The sequence below is a fragment of the Chrysemys picta genome, chromosome 3, assembly GCF_011386835.1.
Source record: "Chrysemys picta bellii isolate R12L10 chromosome 3, ASM1138683v2, whole genome shotgun sequence".
Classification (NCBI taxonomy): domain Eukaryota; kingdom Metazoa; phylum Chordata; order Testudines; family Emydidae; genus Chrysemys; species Chrysemys picta.
In genome coordinates this window covers 105,834,428-105,855,545 of record NC_088793.1, presented here as the reverse complement: position 1 = coordinate 105,855,545, position 21,118 = coordinate 105,834,428, and the positions used below count along the sequence as shown (strand labels likewise).

At 42.3% G+C, this 21,118-nt stretch overlaps 1 protein-coding gene across 11 annotated transcripts in view; it reads right to left on the bottom strand.

Annotated features, from left to right (window-relative positions):
• The window catches only part of ARFGEF3 (ARFGEF family member 3), a 127,184-nt gene that overhangs the window by 3,242 nt on the left and 102,824 nt on the right, over positions 1–21,118 (bottom strand). For 9 of the 11 annotated variants that reach the window (XM_065588752.1, XM_065588753.1, XM_065588755.1 and 6 more), the window contains 12 exons: positions 20,885–21,064; positions 19,818–19,962; positions 18,388–18,510; positions 16,108–16,205; positions 13,512–13,656; positions 12,709–12,837; positions 11,409–11,585; positions 10,017–10,131; positions 9,123–9,225; positions 8,224–8,355; positions 7,122–7,252; positions 1,938–3,162 (listed from right to left, as the gene is read on the bottom strand). In XM_065588752.1, coding sequence (XP_065444824.1) covers positions 1,938–3,162; positions 7,122–7,252; positions 8,224–8,355; positions 9,123–9,225; positions 10,017–10,131; positions 11,409–11,585; positions 12,709–12,837; positions 13,512–13,656; positions 16,108–16,205; positions 18,388–18,510; positions 19,818–19,962; positions 20,885–21,064 — 2,703 coding nt within the window. Of the gene's footprint in view, positions 1–589; positions 855–1,937; positions 3,163–5,171; positions 6,243–7,121; positions 7,253–8,223; positions 8,356–9,122; positions 9,226–10,016; positions 10,132–11,408; positions 11,586–12,708; positions 12,838–13,511; positions 13,657–16,107; positions 16,206–18,387; positions 18,511–19,817; positions 19,963–20,884; positions 21,065–21,118 lie in introns of those variants that run through there. The other 2 variants (XM_065588754.1, XM_065588762.1) reach the window with 2 other exon arrangements.

The window sequence follows — 21,118 nt, the reverse complement described above, 5'->3', positions numbered from 1 at the left end:
AGCATCTTCATCTTTGCAGTGTTTTGCAAAGGGAACAGTCATAGGAGATTTGAATAAGGGATTAGGATGAACGGGGCGCTCTCTTCACTGAACTGAGATTGCAGACTCTTAAAGAAAGAGCACTACAAACTATACTTTCATCTGGTTAGGGTCAAGTTGTAATGGAGAGGAAGGAAGCCCTCACAAATGTGCCTCTGGGCACCTAAAAATTAGCAATTGTCATTGAGTCTGGAACTTGGTTCTAAATGGCAAGGCCCAGATCCTCATGATCCTCTGGGGTGGGAGAGGAGAGATGACATGGGTGGCCTTTTCTGTCCCTAGTAAGCTCATGTAGCAGCAAGGAAGATTGGAGGAGGGTGTCTAGTTATTGCATCAGCTGTCACTCTGTGGCCCTGGCACTCAGTGCACATTCTAAGAGGGAGACACAAATTGCTTTGTTTTTTTGAGGTGCAGCAATTTCCAGGGGGAAATCCCCACATACAGTGTATGAGTAAATCCCATTGAAGACAGAAATTACTAGCACTTTCTGGAGAGAACAGTCTCCTCTTGGGTCACATTACACGGTAGAAAATAAAGATATCTTGAGGCTATGACAGCAGGAAAAGTCCAGAACGATGCTAGCATGTTTCATATTCATAGGGTACAATAGGAATCAGGAAGACCCACAATATATCCCTCATGCGATTATAGAGAAGGGTTTTTTTGGCTTAACAGTGAGCACATCACCATTGTAGTGTTTCTTCACATACTATCCTATCACAAAATGAGCACAAATCCAAAGTTTGGTGCCTGTAGAGTCTGTGTCTCATCCAGAGATGCAAATAGCAACCAGTCATCAGTTCAATATTTCTGCTCTAGAATTGACAAAAGAAGCAGTTCTATTACAAGAGGATCACAAGTAAGGCTCTGCTTAAATTGCAGGATGATTGTCAAATAATTGCAGCTGAGTTACGGACAAGACATAGAAAAATTGCAGAAAAGTAATAATGGACCTTTATTAATTGCGGTAATTTGGAAAAGCCAGAGAAGACCTATTTGTTTAAGAAAAAATTGCTGGAACAATAAAAATACTCCAGTATTGTGTTATACCTGCTCATTTTTTTGATAACTAGATATTTTGCTGCAACTACATTAGTCATTAATGCACAGGGCTGACAATGGGAGTCCTGCTTTGCGTGGGGCTGACAGCTCGAGCCCAGCTGCTACCAGCTCGGATAAATGGAGTTTGACTGTACTGCTGGGGAAAAAAGTGTGTGTGGCAAACCTCAAAATGTAAAATTGTGGACTGTGCAAAGAAAGCTAATTAAAATCAAAATTGCAGTGGAAGTCTAATATTGCGGGATCTGCAATTTCCGCAATATCGCAATTAAGTAAGGCCTTAATCATAAGACATCTGAGACAATTGGTAACATTTCCAAAATCACTTAAGGGTATGTTTGTACTGGAGCTGGGAGGTGAGAGTCCCAGCCCAGGTAGACACTGCTAGTTCTCGTGAATTAGCTCAAGATAAGCTAGTGTGAATGTGTCTACCTGCGCTAGGAATCACACCTCCCAGCTGGAATTTAGACATATCCTCAGTGACTTAGAAGCCTAAGTCCCATTTTCAGAACAGACAAGCAATTAGCAGCCTAAGTCTCATTGAAAGTCAATGGGACTTAGGCTACTAATTAGCCAAATTACTTTTGAAAATGGGACATGGGCTCCAAAGTCACGTAGGCGCTTTAGAAAATTTTACCCAGTAGCTCCCATTTCAATTTCCCTGAAGTCTCTGATGATTCTTCCACACAATACTCTTTCTCTGATTTGATCATGATGTAGGGTCACATAAATTCCAGCTTGTGGGGATACTCGGTAGATCTCTGATGCTAGACACTTTGGTTTAATCTTTTCTACCCCTTTTGGCATTACCCTACCATATAGTCTACCAATTGTCCTACCTGTATTTGTGCCTCTGCATCTCGCACAGATATGTTCAAGGAGCTGACTGTAGATCCTGAGCGCGACCTCTTCTCTTGCCTCAAGATCTCTGGGCCGGCACTGAAGGAATGCCTCATTTGGCCCTGGTCCACCAGATGTTGCGGTCGCTGGGGGAGTGGTGAATCTTGCCCTCTTGAGCCCAACAACTCTCCCTTCTTTTCCACTTTGACATCTTTGGTGAAAGAGGTCAAGTTTTGTTGCTGCTTCCTTTTCTTATACTCCGTCATGAGTTTGGAGATAGTTTTATCAGTGGCTATGGTGTAGATTTTGTTGCCAGCGCTCTCCCACCATTCTTTTTTCCTGGCTTGGTCTTTTTTCTCCATTTTAGGGCTCAATGGTGGTAGCAGCAGCATTTCTCCGCTCCCTCCCTTGGGTGTTAGATTGTCTATCAAGTGGTCCCTACTTTGACTTCTGTCATCTTCTGAGGGTGTCTCTTTTCCAGACTGCCCTCCGGTTGATGGGGTGGAGGTTTCAGATTGAAAGGATGGTAGGATGAAAAAAGGGTCGCCTTTGAAAACTGGAGGTTCCTCCACATTATTCTCCAAATCCAGATGCATTTGGATATAGTTGTTGCAGAGTTCCATGCATAGCTTGTGAAGCCTTTTGATTAACCAAACCCAGTCTGCATTGCTCACTGGCTGAACACTCAAAGATGGTATTCTAGCCCTCCACTGTCTCTTCTCCTTCCCCCTTGGGGGGCTGACTTGGGCAGTTTCTTCAAAAATGTCTTCATCTTCTGAAGAGCACTGCTGGGAGGAATCTGTGCTTCTTTCATCATCCTCAAATAGGATCTTCTTCACCTGCTCTGCGGTGATGTTCTCCTGGTTTGTCAGTATAGCACAGACCAAGGCATGGAAGTAAATGTTGAAGCTCATTGCCGACTGGCGATACAAGTTGGCAGCTCCACAAATGCCAGACACTTTTTTCAGCAAGCACTTCAACCCAGGTCTGGTGTCAAACTCTCTGGCTGTCCGATAAGAATCCAGCAGTAAGTCAAAGATGACAGCCAAATTCTGCATGGAAATGTACCTGAGGAAACCAGCCAGTTTGGTTTCTGGCATTTGTACTGTCTTCTCTTCCACGTGAGAGGGGCCCTTCACAAACTCTTCCAGCAAGATATCATATAAATTCTGGAGCAGTACTTGATGAGACAACAGACTCACCACTATTGTCCTGAAAGGGATACTTGATACCACCAAAAAAAGGGAAAAAAATATAAATTAACAGTTTATAATTCACAAGTTATTTCACTGAGTTATAGGCATATTCTGTATTTTAGAAGGACTTATGAAAGCTATAAACTAAAGGTCCAATCCTGCAAATCCTTATTTGCTTTAGCAGTCATAACTCACACCCATAGTCCCATTTATTACAATTGGTTGGGTAAGGACACTGAGTAAAAGTTTTCTGGATCAGGCCCTATGCTACCCTCATTCAAATTGTAATAGTTATTTCAATACTGAATTATGCTTTTGCTACTTCTGTAGCCTTTTGGCACATGTGACATCAACTGCAGGATTAAATGTTTTCTTTTTCAGTATCACTGTAACGAAGCTTACTCCAAACGTTGTACACTGCTATAACAGGAAGACTACTATGTCAGCGCCTCCTGATATTGCTTCGTTTAGGTCCTTGTACTTTCTTCTCTTTTTATTGCACTTTGACTCTCTCTAGTGGCAGCAACCCTGCCACTCCTCTCGATAAACTTAATCAAAGCTCAGCTTTGCTATGGCACAAACTGACATGCTTCTGAAAGACTAATTCCTGGTTTCCATTTCCCCTCTAGTAAGGCCAACAACCTCTCCCCAGAACTTCAGGACACAAGCATAAGGAATATGGTGGAGACTGCATCGAGGCTCTTGTTCTAAAGCATATTACATGGTTGTTGGTAAAACTATCTAATTTAATGGAGATTGAATGTATTAAGAACAGATTCCTCAACCTATATACACCTAATATAGGATGGAAATTACAGTACCACTCCTTGTGGGTATTATTCCCAGACATGCAGAGTTGAGTGTATAGATCCCTGCTCCTCTCAATGAGATCAGGAACATCCTGCGACCACATCACTGAATTAATGATCTGCACAGGACGCCCAGGAATGCTAACATGTCGTTTTGTTGACATGATCAAATTTTGCAGATAATTCACCAGTGAGTAATGTTTAGAATCCTACAGCATAGACCAGGCTAGGAAGAAAGTGCCTTAAAAAGTATCCTAGCCTGTTTTTTAAATCCTACAAATCACTAGCACCTTTGTTCATGATAATTTTCTTAATCTCTGCATACAGTCACATGATGCTATGATGTCAGAATTGAAACTGATGCTGTGGTAAACATACCTGGATAGCAGTGCCTGTCATGACAGGAGGAACTGAGTGCTAGTATCATAGAGCTTGTGCAGCATGCGGTTGGATGTGCAAATACGTGTTACTCTGGTATAGAAGCTAGCTCTGATATTGTGATGCAATTCGTATGTGCAGTGGTCACAGGTCAGACAATGTCGTATCAGTGCTGTCATGGCAAATCTATCCATGCATGGGTGTTTGCCGTGACACCTGTGGTCAGTGCAGGTGACTCAGTAAATTTCTCTGTGAAATCTGGAATGGTCTCATATTACACGACGACTGTGATGATGACAAAATCCTTATGATTATGCAAGAGCTCTTTTCTAGCAGGTAGACTTCTGCTTTACAAACATTACTGACACACACTCTGATTCAACAAGGTACTTAAGCACGTGCAAATGAGTACTTCCATTGTCTTGAAGGGACTAATCATGTGCCAGACCCAGGACCAGAATTGGGGAAATCCACACACCCTTTAATAGGCTTAGGCCCAGATTTTTAAAGGTATTAGGTGTTGCAATACTGAGGGCAGCAACACCTATACTGATTTAGGAGCCTAAATCTCATTTTCAGAAGGGATTTAGGCACTGAGGAGCCAAAATCCCATTGACATTCAAAGGCAATTAGACTTTATTCCTTTTGAAAATGAGATTTAGGATCCTAGATCAGTTAGGCTTTGCAATGCTGAGCACCGCAGTGCCTAAGCACCTTTAAAAATCTGGGCCTTATAGCTTAATAGGATATTAGTTTGCTGTACTGCTTGGCCAGGATGTCGTTTCCTAGGTAAAACACCAAACTAAGGTGCTGGCACAGACACACAAGCGAGAACACAACACCAATCCCATTTAAGCATAACGTTATTTTATCTTTTGTTTGCGACTGCAAATTATGAAACTATATTGTAGGGAAAAAAAAAAGCTCCCTTACCCCAGCTTCCTGTGGAACAATGTAGCATTAATGAAGCAAAAATCAAATGGGAAAAGAGAAATCCTACGAGGTTAAAACAAAGCTTCAGAATGGTTACAATTTTCAGCATGCAAGATTGGCACCAGATGTATTGTTGTAGAAAATAATAATAAGGAAAACAATGGCACAGTCAAGGTTGAGGCTTATTCTGGTGAAGAGTAGGCTAAATAGTGGAAACTCACTTATGAAAACAAAACCAAACTCCTGGTTATTGTTTAGACACTACACAGGTCTAATGCTGCTGGAATGGTTCAGAGTACTTGTGTTCAGTACAGTGATGCTTTCAAAAGGCCCGTGTTCCCTTACAAATGCTTGGGTATAGATTGACACTTCTGTCACTGCCCTGGGAAGTGCTACAGTCGCCACTGGACCTCTCTATGCACACTGAGTAGGTAAAGGAATGTTGCACAATCTGTCCCATTCTTTAGCATGGAGCTGGTTATTCCCCCCAGGCAAGGAGAGGGTTAAGGTCATGATCCCAACCCTCCCTGACCCCTTTTTGGAGTCCTGTTCCTTGAGGAGAAGCAGGAGAAAACAGTCCCTGTGCACCCTTGAGAGGAGGTAGCATAGGGTTTGCAGCTGGGGGAGACCTTTGTACACCCAAGGAAGGACCATCAAGATCTGCCCCTCATTGTGAACAAGACTACAGCTCTGAATAAGGAGGAGCAAAGGGGGCTTGCCACAATGCCTGCTTGCAGGCCATTTATCACATACATTTCTCCCTAAAGGTTTCATTGTTGGCAATACATTTCCAACAATATAAATGCAGGTCCTGGATTCACAATTCTGACTCTGTGTCCCATTTGTGCTATTGGGGTTGACGTTAGTGTTCAGCAGTGCCAAAAAGTATCAACTTAAATGTTATGTGATGAGCTCAGAACGTGAAGTGCCAGGCAATCACATGCTGAAAGATCTGTGATGGGATGACTCAATACTTGAAGAGTTCTATCTACAAACACACAAAAAATTCCTCATCTTAGTATATCGAGCATGACCCTGGTAGTTTTGGACAATGCTTTTGCTAACCTAGGGTTAGCTTACATTGCTCCACGAGACCCACCGTCCTACATTTCTTTTTTGTTCTTAATCCAATAATTTTAACAGTCATTTAGTTGGAACAAGCAAAAGTTTCCTCTGCGTAATTTTGGTGTTATGGTTAAAAAAAGTGGAATATTTTACTGACATTTGTGGAGTACAAATTAATAATTCTGGTTCTAATTTCTACATAGTATGGTCATTTACAAAACAGCATAACCATTTTTCCATTTATCTGCCTGGTGCCTGCAAATTTTTGTAACCTGTTGAAGGGAATTTCTGCTTTTGGCTGATGAAAAATCCAGAGAGCTGCACCGAAGGAAACAGAATGAACCCTAGATATTGGAGATGGACAAGAACTAGCACTGTAGGTTATTGAGTCCAACTCCATCCCTCACTCACATACACACAGTTCCCTATAAATGATTTCCTGGTTCTTTTTCCAGTCTAGTTTTCACATACCATGTGATGAGGTTACCGAACTGATTGTGGATCCCTGGCATAGGTGAGCACTCACACACGTAACCTTATTTACTTCAATGGGACTACTCATATGAGTGTGTGCTCACCAGTGGGAGGGTTGCACAATCAATGTTTCCTCACAAATGGGTCTCTCCTGTGTGCTGATAATGGTTGTTTCTCTTCCCTAAGTTCCATTCTATTCATTGATAATTCATATTTTTAGCAAAACTGGAGGACAGATCTGCTCTTCTGCTTTCACCTCACTACCTGGCTAAAAACATTCTTTGCCTCCTGCTTAGCCCTATGAAGGCCTTTTGGAATGGCTTCTCACCTTTTCTGGGTATGCCCGTTGTGTTTCTTGTCAGCAGGCAGCTCAATGATAAGCACACAGGACTGAGCATGTTCAAATCCCTCCTTGTTGTTGGGGGTCTTTGGTGAGCACTGGGTGTCTAACATGAAAACCTAAAAAAACCACACATTATGCACAGCAAGCAGCTCAACACCTGCACCGTTTGAAAAGGTAATACTTATAGGAACAGAACAGCCCCTTCGCATGGCTAATGTGTCCCACCTGTGAGGGCTGTGCATTCTGAGGGGGATTATTTTCAAAGGCACCCAACTCCTGTTGACTTCCCATGATCAACCAAATCTCAGCTCTTGTGGCTTGTCATGCTTTGTATTGTAACTGAGCAGAATTCATCTCAGGAGATGTCACTGAAGAGACACTGTGTATGCATATGTGCAGCCAGATAGGGGTTATGGGAGTTGGGCTTCTCTGAACTTCATGTGTTAAAAAATTACAAAACAAACACTGCCAATGCCACCCACTAGTCTCTGTCACCCACTGGGTTGCCTTTTTGTTATTGCCCATCAATTCCAGGTCTGCATCTTATCTGTGGAACGGGCATTCCAAGAGCAGCAGGTACGATCAATTACACACACAAATTGACAGAAGTGACCTGGTGGTTCATCTATCCATCCCTTTCCCCCAATCAGGATTGTCCCTAGCTTCAAGGGCTTGTCCAATTTATTTTTAATGTGACCAGACATTCCACTACTACTTTCGGGAGAATGATTATTTCTATATCTAAGAGGACATTTACCTGGATTTGCACAAAGGGCTGCTTGGGGAAGTAGTTGATGTGGTGCTGCCTTAAGTGACGAGCAAAGGAAAGGCAAGGTAAACTCCAGCAAGATGCTATTTTAATATGGAGCTTCACAAGCCTACTGACCGGCACGGGGAGACAACACATAGTTGGAGGGAAACACTTCCCCGGACCTCCAGTAACAAAGGTACTGAGCAAGGACTCTTCCCACAGTACAATTATTTGTCCTTTCCAAGAGTTTTTGGAAAGAAAATTCCCAACCTGCCTGTTGGTTTAACTCTTGGTATATAGTTTGTTCTCTCGCTTCCTTTGTAATGAGATCATTACCTGTTGCGCCATGGCTCGGATTCTCCAGTACTCAGCTTCGGCACTGGGAGAGAGAGATGGGGCCGCCACCTTCACTTCACAGGCATCGCCACTAAAGCTTTCAGAACCACTGTGGAAATAGCCCAATAGGTTCTACAGAGAGACACAACATCAGTCTTTCACTGTGTGTAAGATCAACCAAGTAGTTGTAGAGCCCTCTATCCTTATTAGCACATGTGTATTACCTGATTCTGAGCGATCTCCCATAATTGCCCTGGCATCTCCCCTGATATTTTATTTGAATTAATGCACTGTGATTCCCTTTTAAGCAGCTTGGACTGTAATGACTTACCAGGGTTTTTGGTTACAACCAAAGACTGAGTCAAAAGAGACAAGTGTTTTAGTCTCGACTCAGTTTGTAGCAAAAACATCACTAAGGCTATCATTTGTTTTCCCATTGCGTTTGTAAATCCAGCTGAAGAACTGGATACACAGACACGTCAGGCAGATAAAGTCTGCTCTCACTTGCACCTGTTCAACCCTGCTGATTTCACATTGGCAGGGCAGCATGAAGAAGCCTGGTCACTTCCCTCCCCAATCTTTGGTGCAATACTAGAGCACTGGCTTAGGAAGCATGGCACCATGCCACTGCCCATGATGTACACGTTCTTTGGAAAAAATAGAACACTTCTGTTTCCAGGGTTATTAATCTGAGACCTATCACTAAAACTAAATTAACATACCAATAACTAAAATATATGATAATGGATCTGAAATTACTTTTCTGATGTTTTCGATTTTCAGGCAAACAGTCTTTATTGTGGCTTGGGTGAAATTAGACACAAAAGTTTATCAGAAAAGGGAATCTATTTATCTAGCAAATATCAGTGAATTGAGGCTGGTTGGAATGTTGGTTTTACCTTTACTGGCTCAAGAGTCGCAGAGAACGCGTCCTGTAATGCACAGCATGCAAGCCTCCACATCTCTTCAGTAAAAACGGGCCCTGCTGTCACCAGGACATACCTGCAAGTAAGGACACTGGAAGCTATCAAACCTGCAGGCCCTACAAAACTTTTTCTGACTCAAAGGAAGAAGGTAGAAATTGGGCCACTGGGTAGAGCAAAATCTAGGCAGCTGCTTCACAAACATCGAGCTAGTAAGATATGTGCCAATCATCACCTTGACCATTTTGCCTAGACATTGTATTCCTTTCCTGGCTGCTATTTGAGTGCTTTTTATCTATATAGATTGCAAGCTTTCCAGGGCACGGGCTGCATCTTTCTTTGTCTGTTCAGTGCTATGCACCACATTTTGGGTTTGACTGCAATAATAATTTGCACAATGTGATGAGGATACTTACCTCAGGAGACCTGTGAATCCCACCCAACAGCAGTTTGATTATTTTTTCTAGAGGTTGTGTATTGACTAGTGATGTAGATATTAGTGTAGAGCAGATATTTTCATGGGAGGAACAAGCATGTTTATTTACATCATTTCCCAAAATTATGGAGACTCTCCTCTGCTCTGACAGCATCCAGGCGATACAGATGGGCCATGGACATTCCCACACATTCCTACCTTCCCCTTCGCGACTGGGAATTTGGTTTGATAACAAGCAAACAGAGTCTGGCTAATTGACGAAAATTTGATTTCAGCTTTTTTCTAACTCTAGATTTTGCTTTTAAAGAACAAGAGAGGTACTGGCCAAAATGATCAATCTGTATGTTTGGCCAAGACGTCTCTACTCAGGAGTCTTTGCATCACTTCCTCTTTTTTTAATATGTTGATGGGAGAAAGAGGATCTTCTATATTACCTGATACATGAGCAGCCAACTCTGGAGATTGTTTCTGTAGGCTCTGCCACACAGGCTACCAACAACTTGAAGAGATCTTTTAGCATTGTATTAATCATATTCTCGTAGCCAATGTCTACAGGGAAAAGAAAGTTGTTTTTAGCATTCCCACCTTCGCAATATCATCTAGACAAACAGCAGTCATACTTCTTTTTGATATCTGGATGTTTTACAAACTTGATTCTCTTTAACACTACTGGCAGTTTTATAGGTGTCAAAACACAGCAAATTAAGAGGAGAGCTGTTCTCTTCAGGCAAGTATATGGGAACGTAAAATAGTCCAACTGATACTGGGGAAAGTACTATGTTAGCTCCTATTCCTGCCAATTCCCGTCCATTATAATCTTGAGTATAATACTCCATGACTTTATATTTTTGGAAAGTTTAACATAATCCCTTTTAAGGTAAAAATGACCTTCCCACTCTCCCTGATTTTGACTTGGCTTGGTTTTGGTTGCTCAAGAACATCTTCTAAGCATATCTGTGGTGGGGCGACTGCCCCACCCCCTGAGAAAAGGGCTGAAACAGGCCTTTGAGGCTGCGCAGACTAGCAGCCAATCAACGAAGGCCTGCGGAGGGCCAGTCAGGGGAAGGAAGAGGCAACCAAGCAGGGCAGGGCCCTATATAAAGGCTACCTAGCAGGAGGAGAGTCAGACTCTCCCTGGCTGGCAAGGGAGAAGGACCGGCTCCTGAGGAAGGAGCTAGCACCTCGGACAGAGCAGTGCTGGGCAGGCTCGGGAGAAGCTAGAGCTCCCGCCTCGTTACCTGTCAGGCTGCCGCCCCTGCTATAAAGGGTGGAGGAAGTGTACAGGGCCAAAGGGGAAGTGGCCCAGGGAAGAAAAGCGGACAGGAGGGGAACGAAGGAGGCTGCCGCTAGAGGGTCCCTGGGTCGGGACCCAGAGTAGCGGGCGGGCCTGTGTCCCCCCCACACCCCTACTATACTGCACCTGGCCACAGAAGACGGTGGCCAATACAGACTGCAACTTGCCCCTGAGCTAAGGGGCTAGACTCTGGGTTGCGGTTGGCCACTGAGGCAGGTGTGAGTCCTAAAGACTGCTGTTAACTGCCCCTCCCACCCCCACTCGGGGGTGCGTCTGGAGTAGTGGGCACGGCCGGAAGGCAGTGTCCTGAAGGGGACACCGCCGAGCAGAGAGCAACGCGGGTCCCAGAGCAGAACGGACAATAGGCAAGACACCACACGCTGAGGGCGCTCCACAGTGGACAGAGCTAATTCCCAGGATGACCAGCGAGAGGCGCCAGCAGTGGTGAGTCGAACCCCGTCACAATGTCACACAGTAAAACCCTGCATCGTTAGTGAATCACTAAATCTGATGTTGAAGGGACACTGCTTACCTGAATGAATGAAACTTTGAATGTGCTCCACTACCAGTTCACAGGAAAGGCCAATGGCATGCTTGAAATTAGCAGATGCCGCATCCCAGTAAGAATGGTCACCATGGCTACGATGGAGCCAGAGGGACATTGTGGGGAGTAGAAGATGTACAACTGCATAAATGCCAAATCCTGGGCCTGGAAGGAAAACACAACCATGGTAAGAATTTCTGGCTGCAAATACTCACTCAAACACATGCCCAAACTAAGAAATCCAGGATCCTTTACCAGACAGAGATCATGGATTGAATGATGTTAATGAAAATTACTTCCAAAATATCTGAAACACGTGTGTTGTCTTAACTAAGAGCCAGTAATGTTTGCAGCAGTGCATACACCTTGGGTTGTCTGTTGAAGGTGTATAAATTGCCACCAATTGAAGGGTACATCGAGAATCCAACTATTTTCTTGAATTTAGTGTAGATTTATTGTAAGATGTAAGAGATGACAGAGCAACTATTTTCTGGGGAGAAGTGATCAGGAGCATGGCAAGATATTCAGCTGTTAATAAAATAAATACTAGGCATGACACCAGCAACTTGTTTTTTATTCATCAAGCCAATTATGTGTGTGGTTTTAATATAACACATTTATAACCATATATGGTGTGGTGTAAAAACATACGTTTCTGTATTAGGGTGTCTGATGCACAGTTCTGGTTCTGACTATAGGAATGCAAACTGAGCAGTGCAGTTTTATTCTGCATGAACATTCAAGGAGGATTTCATGAAGAGTGTCTAATAATATACAGAGAACAGTCCAGCACGTCAAGAAATAGGAGAAGTTTTTCAAGCAGATCCTGCTTTACCTTGCTCTGTTGTAAGTATTTGTTCTGGATAAAAGAGCAGATGTGCAGGGAATGTACCAATATATAGTGATGTCATATCATTCTACAGATTGGCCTTCAAGGGAGTGGAGAAAAGAATACTTGCATATCATGATGTGTCAAGAACAAGGAGAATCGTGTACACTAGACAACAGTACCAATTAAAAAAATTAACACATGCCAACAGCTACCACACAGTTACCACAGTTATCCCTTTCCCCTCCCCTATGCAAAGACTATAATCTTTTTGATGAAGCTCCCTTGGGAGCCAGTCAATGTGATCTTTAACCAAGCCGAGAAGTTACTGATGAACACCACAAGGACAATGTCTCCTCTCTAGAGGAGCTAAGCAAACGATCTTCACAGTCCTTGCTAGCTTAACAAGGATTTTTCTGTGTTTCAGTAGCAGATGTTCCATAAAGTCGTTGAAATTACCAGGAATTTTGGCAACATCTCTCAGCAGCTCAAAGAGTAAATCCAGGGTGGGTGGCTGGTGCTGGCGGGGACAGTTGGATATGGCAGTAGTTAATTCTTCCAGCAGAATGATCCAGACATTGATAAGGCCTAGAAATATGGACACATAATGAGAAGCTAGGAGTAAGGTGTGGGGAAATAGACGAGAAGCTATTTATAATGCATTTACTGTTTTGATCATGGGCTGGGGTTGGTTTCAGAATGCAAGGGAGATGAATGAAAAAATCTCCTGTGAGCTAGATAATGGGTTTTTAGTCTTTACTCCTATCCATCCCAATACAGTTTGTGTGAGTGGTGGTGATGGGGCATTGCCCATTTGAATCTCTACACTCCACTCCCTTCTCTCATTTATAGAGCATCTATCCCCTTCCCGCCTTACTCTGCTTTTTCTCCATTCATACCCATTTAGTGGATGGAACGGTTAGGATTATTAGGCTGTCATTGTTATTACTTGATCCCCTCATCCCAGAGGAGTGTGGGTCTGTGTATGCAGTGTATCACTGAGTATAAATGAGGTGAAATCACCTGAGTATGCATGGGAGGATATAGCTAAATTAGACATGTGTTCTCCCCACTGAGAGGAACCATCACAACAGTGCTAAACTTGCTACATATGTGGATATGTAAACAATATAGACACAGGGCGACACCATATTTCTGGACTCTCTTTTCTGAACATTTGCAGCAGTCGGCCAAATTCACAATTACATGTGGAGCTGATTAACTTCTTGTGTAACCACAGCCATTATTTTAAAATCACCTACCAGAGTCATCCTCAAAGTCAGAAAGGACACACTCAATCCCATCCTCACTGCTGGCTGATCGCTCCTGCACTCTTCGGGGCAAGTTGGCCAGCCGGCCACTGAGGAAAATTGGCTTCAAGGGCATTTTGTAGATTTTGGCTAGCAACTAAACAAAGAAAAAATGTAACATGGGAAAGTGTGGAAGTGCCATCATGCTGCACACCGGCAAAATAACTATTAGAGTGACATTAATATTTGGGATTGATAGTGGCATTATAAGGTCTATCTAGTGGCAACAGTCTAGGGCACTGAACAGAGGACTAGGAGTCAAGAGCTCCTCCCTCTACTGCTAATTTTCTCTGTGACCTTGGACAAGTCATTTAAATAACCTGTGTGTCAGTTCCCCAAGCTGTGAAATTCAAATAATACTGGTCCTGCCTGAGGATTAGTGGTACACAGAGTACTTTGAAGATGTAAAGCACTCAATATATACTAAATATTATCGTTATCTATCAGCCATCCACCTATCTGCAGAATATTTTGGAGACTGTTTTTTTCTTTCTGATCACTAGCCCAGTAAAGGTTGATTGCTCCTGAAACAATATATACTGGTTTGCCAGCTGCAATGAACACGATCTCTGCAGCATGATATCACCAATCACCAGAGATAATGTTAATCCTTATATGTTCTGAAAGCTGGGATTCCACATTTTCTGGTGCCATAAATCTATGTAACTTTAGAAGTTCTTGAGTGAGTGAGTGGCTGCTCACAATATGAACTGAATGGATTAAAATTCAATGTGGTATTCAAAATGGTCGCTCACAATCGCACATTGGTGCCCGTGGTCCAAAGTTAAATAAACTTTAGCAGTGTAGTGCCACTAACATTTTCATTCCCTGCATTTGTATCATGTCATTACCAATTCCTATAAACTAAATAGTGTTTCTCAAATTATGAGGCAGCCTCCATGGCTGGTTCTCCAACATCTTCATCAGACTGCGATACCCAACAGACAGCAAGGTATTTTAAAACCAAACAAACCATAATTTAAGGGCCTGATTCTGCCCCCTAACTCACATTGAATAGGTACTTTGCCAGCAGTCCCTCTGATTTCACTAGAGCTATTTACAGATTAAGGTACTGCTTTGAGCATGGTAGAATTAGGACCTAAATTTCAATTTGTGAACAGAGAGAAGTCCTGTACTTTGCTTGTTAGGCATTTTTGCCTATAATAGAGGTATTTGTAATGTACCTATTGTATTTTTTACTCTTCTTTTTTTCTGGTAAGATTAATTAAAATTTATATTAGAGAGATAGATAGGGTGGTTCCCTTTCTTTGTGGTTGTGGTGGGGGGAAAGGATAATGTGATGTGTAGCAGATTTTGTGATTCACCAAATGCTTAACACTATCACACAGAATATTAACAATAAAAACATATTATGATTTGTGGTGACTGCTGCTTATCTTGCTGACCAGTACGGTCTTGTTATTTCCTTGTGCCCATTCCCCTCTTGAAGTCTGTCTGTTGCATCTACTTGTTATCTCTCATCTTATACTTGGATTGTAATTGCTTTGGGGCAAGGACACTCTCTCTGTTATGCATTTGTACAGCATCAAGCACAATGGGGCCCCAATGCATGATTAAGACCCTCACGTGGTACTGTGTACAAATCAAAGTGCAGACAAAAAAAAGTCCAAGCAGTCCTGAACAGTAACCGATGCTATGAGCACTGGGTTTATACAAAATATATTTTGCTAGACACTAAAAATCATGGGCTTAATAAAGACACTGGAGGTATGGCTCATTACAACAATCTGTAATCCACTAACCCTCCTTTTCGTCCTATGACTACAGGGTGTTAACGGGCCACTTCACCTTGAATGATCCCTTCGAATATGTGCCAACTCCTTATGCTAAACTATCTATTTGACCTTGTATTTAGCTGTGGCACTCTGAATGCCCTCCCCAGGCCTGAAGAAGAGCTCTGTGTAGCTTGAAAGCTTGTCTCTCTCACCAATAGAAGTTGGTCCAATAAATGATATTCCCTCAGCCACCTTGTCTCTCGAATATCCTGGGGCTACAACAACACTGCATACAAAATATGCTAGCATTCTGACATTTTAGAATTCTGCCCTTGCCTTTACATATATTATTGTGGTATAACCAGGCTGCTGACCTATTTCAGCAGGTGGAGTCCATCACACTTCTAGAGATGTGAGGATTCTCACTATTTTTTTCTCTCTGAAATGTCTCCACTCCCCAAAGTCCCAGTGTTGCTGGAGTAAGACTGGATGCACCTTTGATCTTGCTAGTACCATATCTTGCTCATTCAGAGAGCATACAATCCATTTCTCTCTCCTCAGGACTGAGTCTACCATATCCTGAGCTTTGCTCCCTTCAGCTAGCCAAGAGAATAAGAAACTCCAATAAAGAACTGACCCTTGGCCTCCTCTATGGCAGTGCAGGATATTACCACTAAGCTTGCCACAAAGATTGTATACATAAAATATTCTATTATGTGCATATAAACATTTCCAATGATTGCGGTGAGTCAAGAAACCTAGAAGCGGTTTTCTAGTTCAGGTCTATAGCTCTCTGTGATCATTAGGCATACCTGAGAACACCTCCTGAGGTAATCAAGAGCAGGAAGGCACAAGTCTGTAGACATAGATCCTGACACACAATCACCAATCTCCTTACAATCCACTTCTCCTAGGGGTGGAAAGCAGGGTGAAGGAGAAGGGGGGAAAAAAGAAATGTAAACACAGCATTAAAAGTTATGCAACACATATTTCTCATTAAATCTGGCTATTATGAGCTATTGACTACACTTTCCATAATGCAGCCTTTAGACCTCAGTCCAAAGAGTTTGGGGAGACTTCTCCCACTGAACAACATAATAATGGCTGTCACACTTTAGATTAAGAGTACATTTACAAACACTTTAATAAATGGATAATTAATTTAATTACAGATGGTTATAGATCCCATAGGTTACTTATATTATAACCGGAGTTTATATTCATCTACAACATCTTCAACTGACATGCTTATAACCATCTATACCACACACATCATATTATCTATTTCTCATTCATGAACTATTTATACATGTACCTTTAATATAAAGTGTGACCACAGTGTATAAGAGGGAGGTGACAAATCTTTGATTCATATAGGTATAAATTCAAACCTGCTGTAACTCCACTGAAGTCACTGGAGTGCGGCCAGGAATAAATTTGGACCACTGTGTCTCCCTACCTTAGCAGTTACTCTGGAGATGGATTTGTTAATGAAATAATGGGAGAAATTGTTTTTTTTTCCTCAAGGAATTCTAGACAATTTTATTTAAACTTTTCAGTGCCTATTGCAAGGTGCAGGTGCTTTCCGGTAGTTAAAGCAAATGAACAGATCTGTGTATATTTTATTGTTAAAAATATGGTTCCTCATAAGCACTGTACTGTAGGTGCACAAGATCTAGGGCCTTATCCAAAGCCCATTGAAGCCAGTGGGGAGACATCTGTTGATTTTGGTAAGCTTTGGAACAAACCCCCAATGAATAAATGTCCTTTCCTTTGTTCCTGAGTATCAGCAAAACCCGAGTAACATTTGTTGATGGTCTATATTTGCAGATAATTAGAACAACACTTGTAGGTAAATATTACATATAATGAGACATTTCGTTAAAATTCAGAATTTGATATATAGAGTAGGAATTCCATTTGTCCATTACAATTTTACAAACAAGAAATATCCATTTCTTTTCCCTTTGATAAATCCTTCTCACCAAATGGAAAACATTTTTTAAACCACCCAGAGAAACATCTGTTTCTGAAGACAGCCAGGTTCAGCGTTTACCAGTTTGCTCTTTGCATACAATTTTAATTTTCCTCGATAAAGTAGCAAATAATTGAAGTTCCACTCCCTTCCCCTCCTCAAGGGCTAGACCCTGCGCCCATTGAAGTCAGTGGTAAAACTCCCATTGACTTTAGTGCGTGGGGTCAGGCACAAAGTTGCTGCATCATTTATGAATTAAAGGTAGAGTTAAATAAAAGAAGAAAGTAGGGCCCCATCCAGTTTCCCCTGGCATTTTGCTATTTACATTAGTAGGAGGAGAATCAATTCCATAATTTCTTAGAATTTCTGACAATTGTTTTTTAAATGATCAAAGCAAGACGGGAAATGTGAATAAGAGGGCAGAACAACCCATCCGAATTTGCCTTTGTTCTGAAATTTCTCCAAGCACTACAATCAAAGTACAGGGTCACCTTGACTTGGCATACCCTATCTTCTCTCCCACTTCCTTTACCCTCACTATCAGAAAAGAAAAATTAATCTTGCTGACAGATTGTTATTACCTGTGATACTCATGTTCTTACTGAAGGTTCCAGCAGATTTTTGGCAGTTTGTGTGCCAAACGCTGCTGCTAGGGGACTGGGGAAAAAAATGTGGCTTTGATCACTGGATGGAAAACTGCCCTTATGAAAAAATGCTAGTGTTCTTTGTGCTAATCCAACCCCAGTCCCAAATATTACAATACCGTGACTGCAGAGTTCTGGACTATTATTGTACTGTAGAATTCTATAGTATTTATATAGGGGTATGGTAGGTCATAGTGAAAATGAGAAAAAATTAATAATTAGATGGCTTTGTTAGAATCTTTGTTGCTGTGACATGCCCTAAAATCCGACAGCATCAAAAGTGTTTTTGAATAATCCTTTTATTTTGGGTGTCTTTTATACAGTACCCCTGCTTACCATTTGCTAAACCTCTCTCCAAGCATATTTTGTACCTTATAACAAACAAAAGTCACTTCTTCCAGAATAACCCTCCCACCCCCACCACAGAAAGGTTGCGCTTAATGGAAAAAAAAAAAAGGAAAAATCATATTTACCCAATCCTTTGACAAACTTCATAAGGCACATAATGTAACTAGTGGCGGCATTGGCAAAGACCTGGATGTTGTCTGTGTTGAGAAATGCTTCAAAAACGTCAAAAACTGGAGCCTGGCATTTCCCTGTGAGAGCAGTAGGAGATGAAGGCAGCTATTTATTTATTTATTTTAATAAGTTGAGGTTCCCTAGCTCAGCTGAGTGTACCGTACCTCTCCTGTGATCGCTAGGCAATTTTCTGACAGGCAAATGTTGTGACTGCCTTGGAAGCTGCATCTACTTTCCTTTTCTCCTGGCTCCCAAGGGACTAGCAACCTGAGGGTACTCACGCAACCCACTGGTGACTGTTTTACAGGTTCCCCTCTGTGCCTGATCAGCAGAGGAGTGAGTCACAGTTTCACAGATTCCAAGGCCAGAAGGCACCTTTGTGACCTCCTGTATAACACAGGCCAAAGAATTCCCCCAAAATAATTCCTAGAGCAGATTTGCCCCAGCTATCGAGACTTGTCTCTCTAGCTCAGGCTGGGCTCACTTCATGCTTTTAGCTCTGGTTTAGGTCCCTGGTTCAATTCTTGGTGTTGCTGGCTGACATGGTGGCTATCACATTCACAATCCTGATGCTATTTAACAGAGGCAAAACTGGTGTGTTTTCCTGAGTTGAAAATATGCCTTTTAAAGCTTGCCTAATGTACATAATGGATCTGAAAGACTAGATTCCAGCAGGCACATAATACATGCCTATATTTTACTTTAAAACATTTAAAAATACCTATAAAGTTGATCAAAAGCCAGAATAATGGATATTTCTCCATATAAGTGCCATAAAATTGACATGCTGTGTTCAGGAGAGATCTGGGACTGATATACCACGACTGTTACAGATTAGACTTTAGGAGTTATGTGTTAGTGTTATGTGAGATGAAGCTTGCTCACCATCTGCCCAACACTTCTAGTGCTAACAGTCCTTCTCTTACAGGAGCACCTGTTTCATACTGGGGGCAAAATGTAGGCTGCCTGGCCTGAGTGCATAGACAAGAAACGGCTATAAGAAGCATCTTTCTTTCCTCCAGTAGGACACCCGCAGAGGAACCTGATGGACCTAATGTTCCAGCAGCAGAACATGGCTCAGGCAGACTGCTGAACAGCTTTGTTAATGTCCTCTTTCTCTGACCCCTGTGTGTCTGCTAGCGTTTGACAGGAATCACAGGATAAAGTATTCAGAGATTTACATTTGTTTTCTCCCTTACTAAAAAATATTCTAGATACTGTAGAGTACTGCAGTAAGGACCCAACACACTGCAATGACACTACTGAGTTTTGCAATGGATTGTTTTGGACCCTTATTGTAGATTATGGTAGTATTTTTATGTCCTAGAGATAATGGGACGAAGAAACAAAGATGTATCAAACAAGCAACAGAGAAAACTCGTACCCATAGAATACTCTCCAACAAGGTACTCCTTAAGCTCTGACTTGCTACTGCTGTGCACGGTTTCCAGTGCACTGAACAAGGGCCTCCACCCAGACTGGATCTGAATGGAACACACCTCCACCAGCTCCCCAATAGACGTGATCACCTGTTGTAGGCAAAGCAGAGAGAACTTTACAAACATAAACCCACCCAGTAGAACAGGTGGAAGGAATTACTAACAGAAATTACCGTACAAACATCTACAGAAGTAACTGAAAAAAATGTAGATTTTTCTATAGTTTTTTTCAGAGAAAGTTACTTTTCATTAACATCTATAGGACTGGAGGTGGATTTCTGTTGAATAACCATGTTCCTGCTCTAAGGAAAGAGAATAGCTAAACCACCAGGCATACATTCCAAAAGCCTAGTGCTTCTTGGCTGCAATTAGATGTGCCCCCTCTTTGAAGATGTGGCTCTAATGCATAGTGTATACTGGAGTGTATACTAGGCGGAATCCCTGACCTTGTAAAAGTAGTAATTTGAACCTGAGGTGAGTCCTGACAAAGGAGCAGAGCAAAATATAGTACTGCTCAACAATACACTGCACTGTAGAAAAGCCACTGTATTGAACTGCACTGGGGTGACAATGGTCAGGGCTCCTTTTACAGAGAGGAGCTTATTACAAAAATAATTGTGCTCTGTCTACCACAGTTTGTGTTGGTGCTATAGCTAAGGAAAAAGGACCCTTCTAAAACCCCGAAGAGAGATATCACCCCATTAAAGGAAAGTAGGCAGATACTCTAGCCACTAGGTGTACACCTGAGACCGCCCTCATTGTTTGTATAGCACAAAGGGTGTAGGCACCATCATCAGGGTTAATAATAATTATAATTAATGGAGATATCCTATCTCCTAGAACTGGAAGGGACCTTGAAAGGTCATCGAGTCCAGCCCCCTGCCTTCACTAGCAGGACCAAGTACTGATTTTGCCCTAGATCCCTAAGTGGCCCCCTCAAGGACAGAATTCACAACCTTGGGTCTAGCAGACCAATGCTCAAACCACTGAGTTATCCCTCTCTTTGACTTGCCTGGTCCTGGACATCCTCATCACACAGCTCCAGCTGCATGATGCGCTCAAAGGGGCGGAACAGCGCCTCACTGAAGTGAAAATGAGGGGGCTCATTCCAGTCTGTCAGCACCTCGGTGAGGATATCATGGATGAAGGAGACAGCCTTCCGAGAAACATGTCTCTCCTTATGACAGGCAGCCTACAGGGACAGAAGGGATGAAGGAAGAAATACCAGAATTTTGGCCAAGCAAAA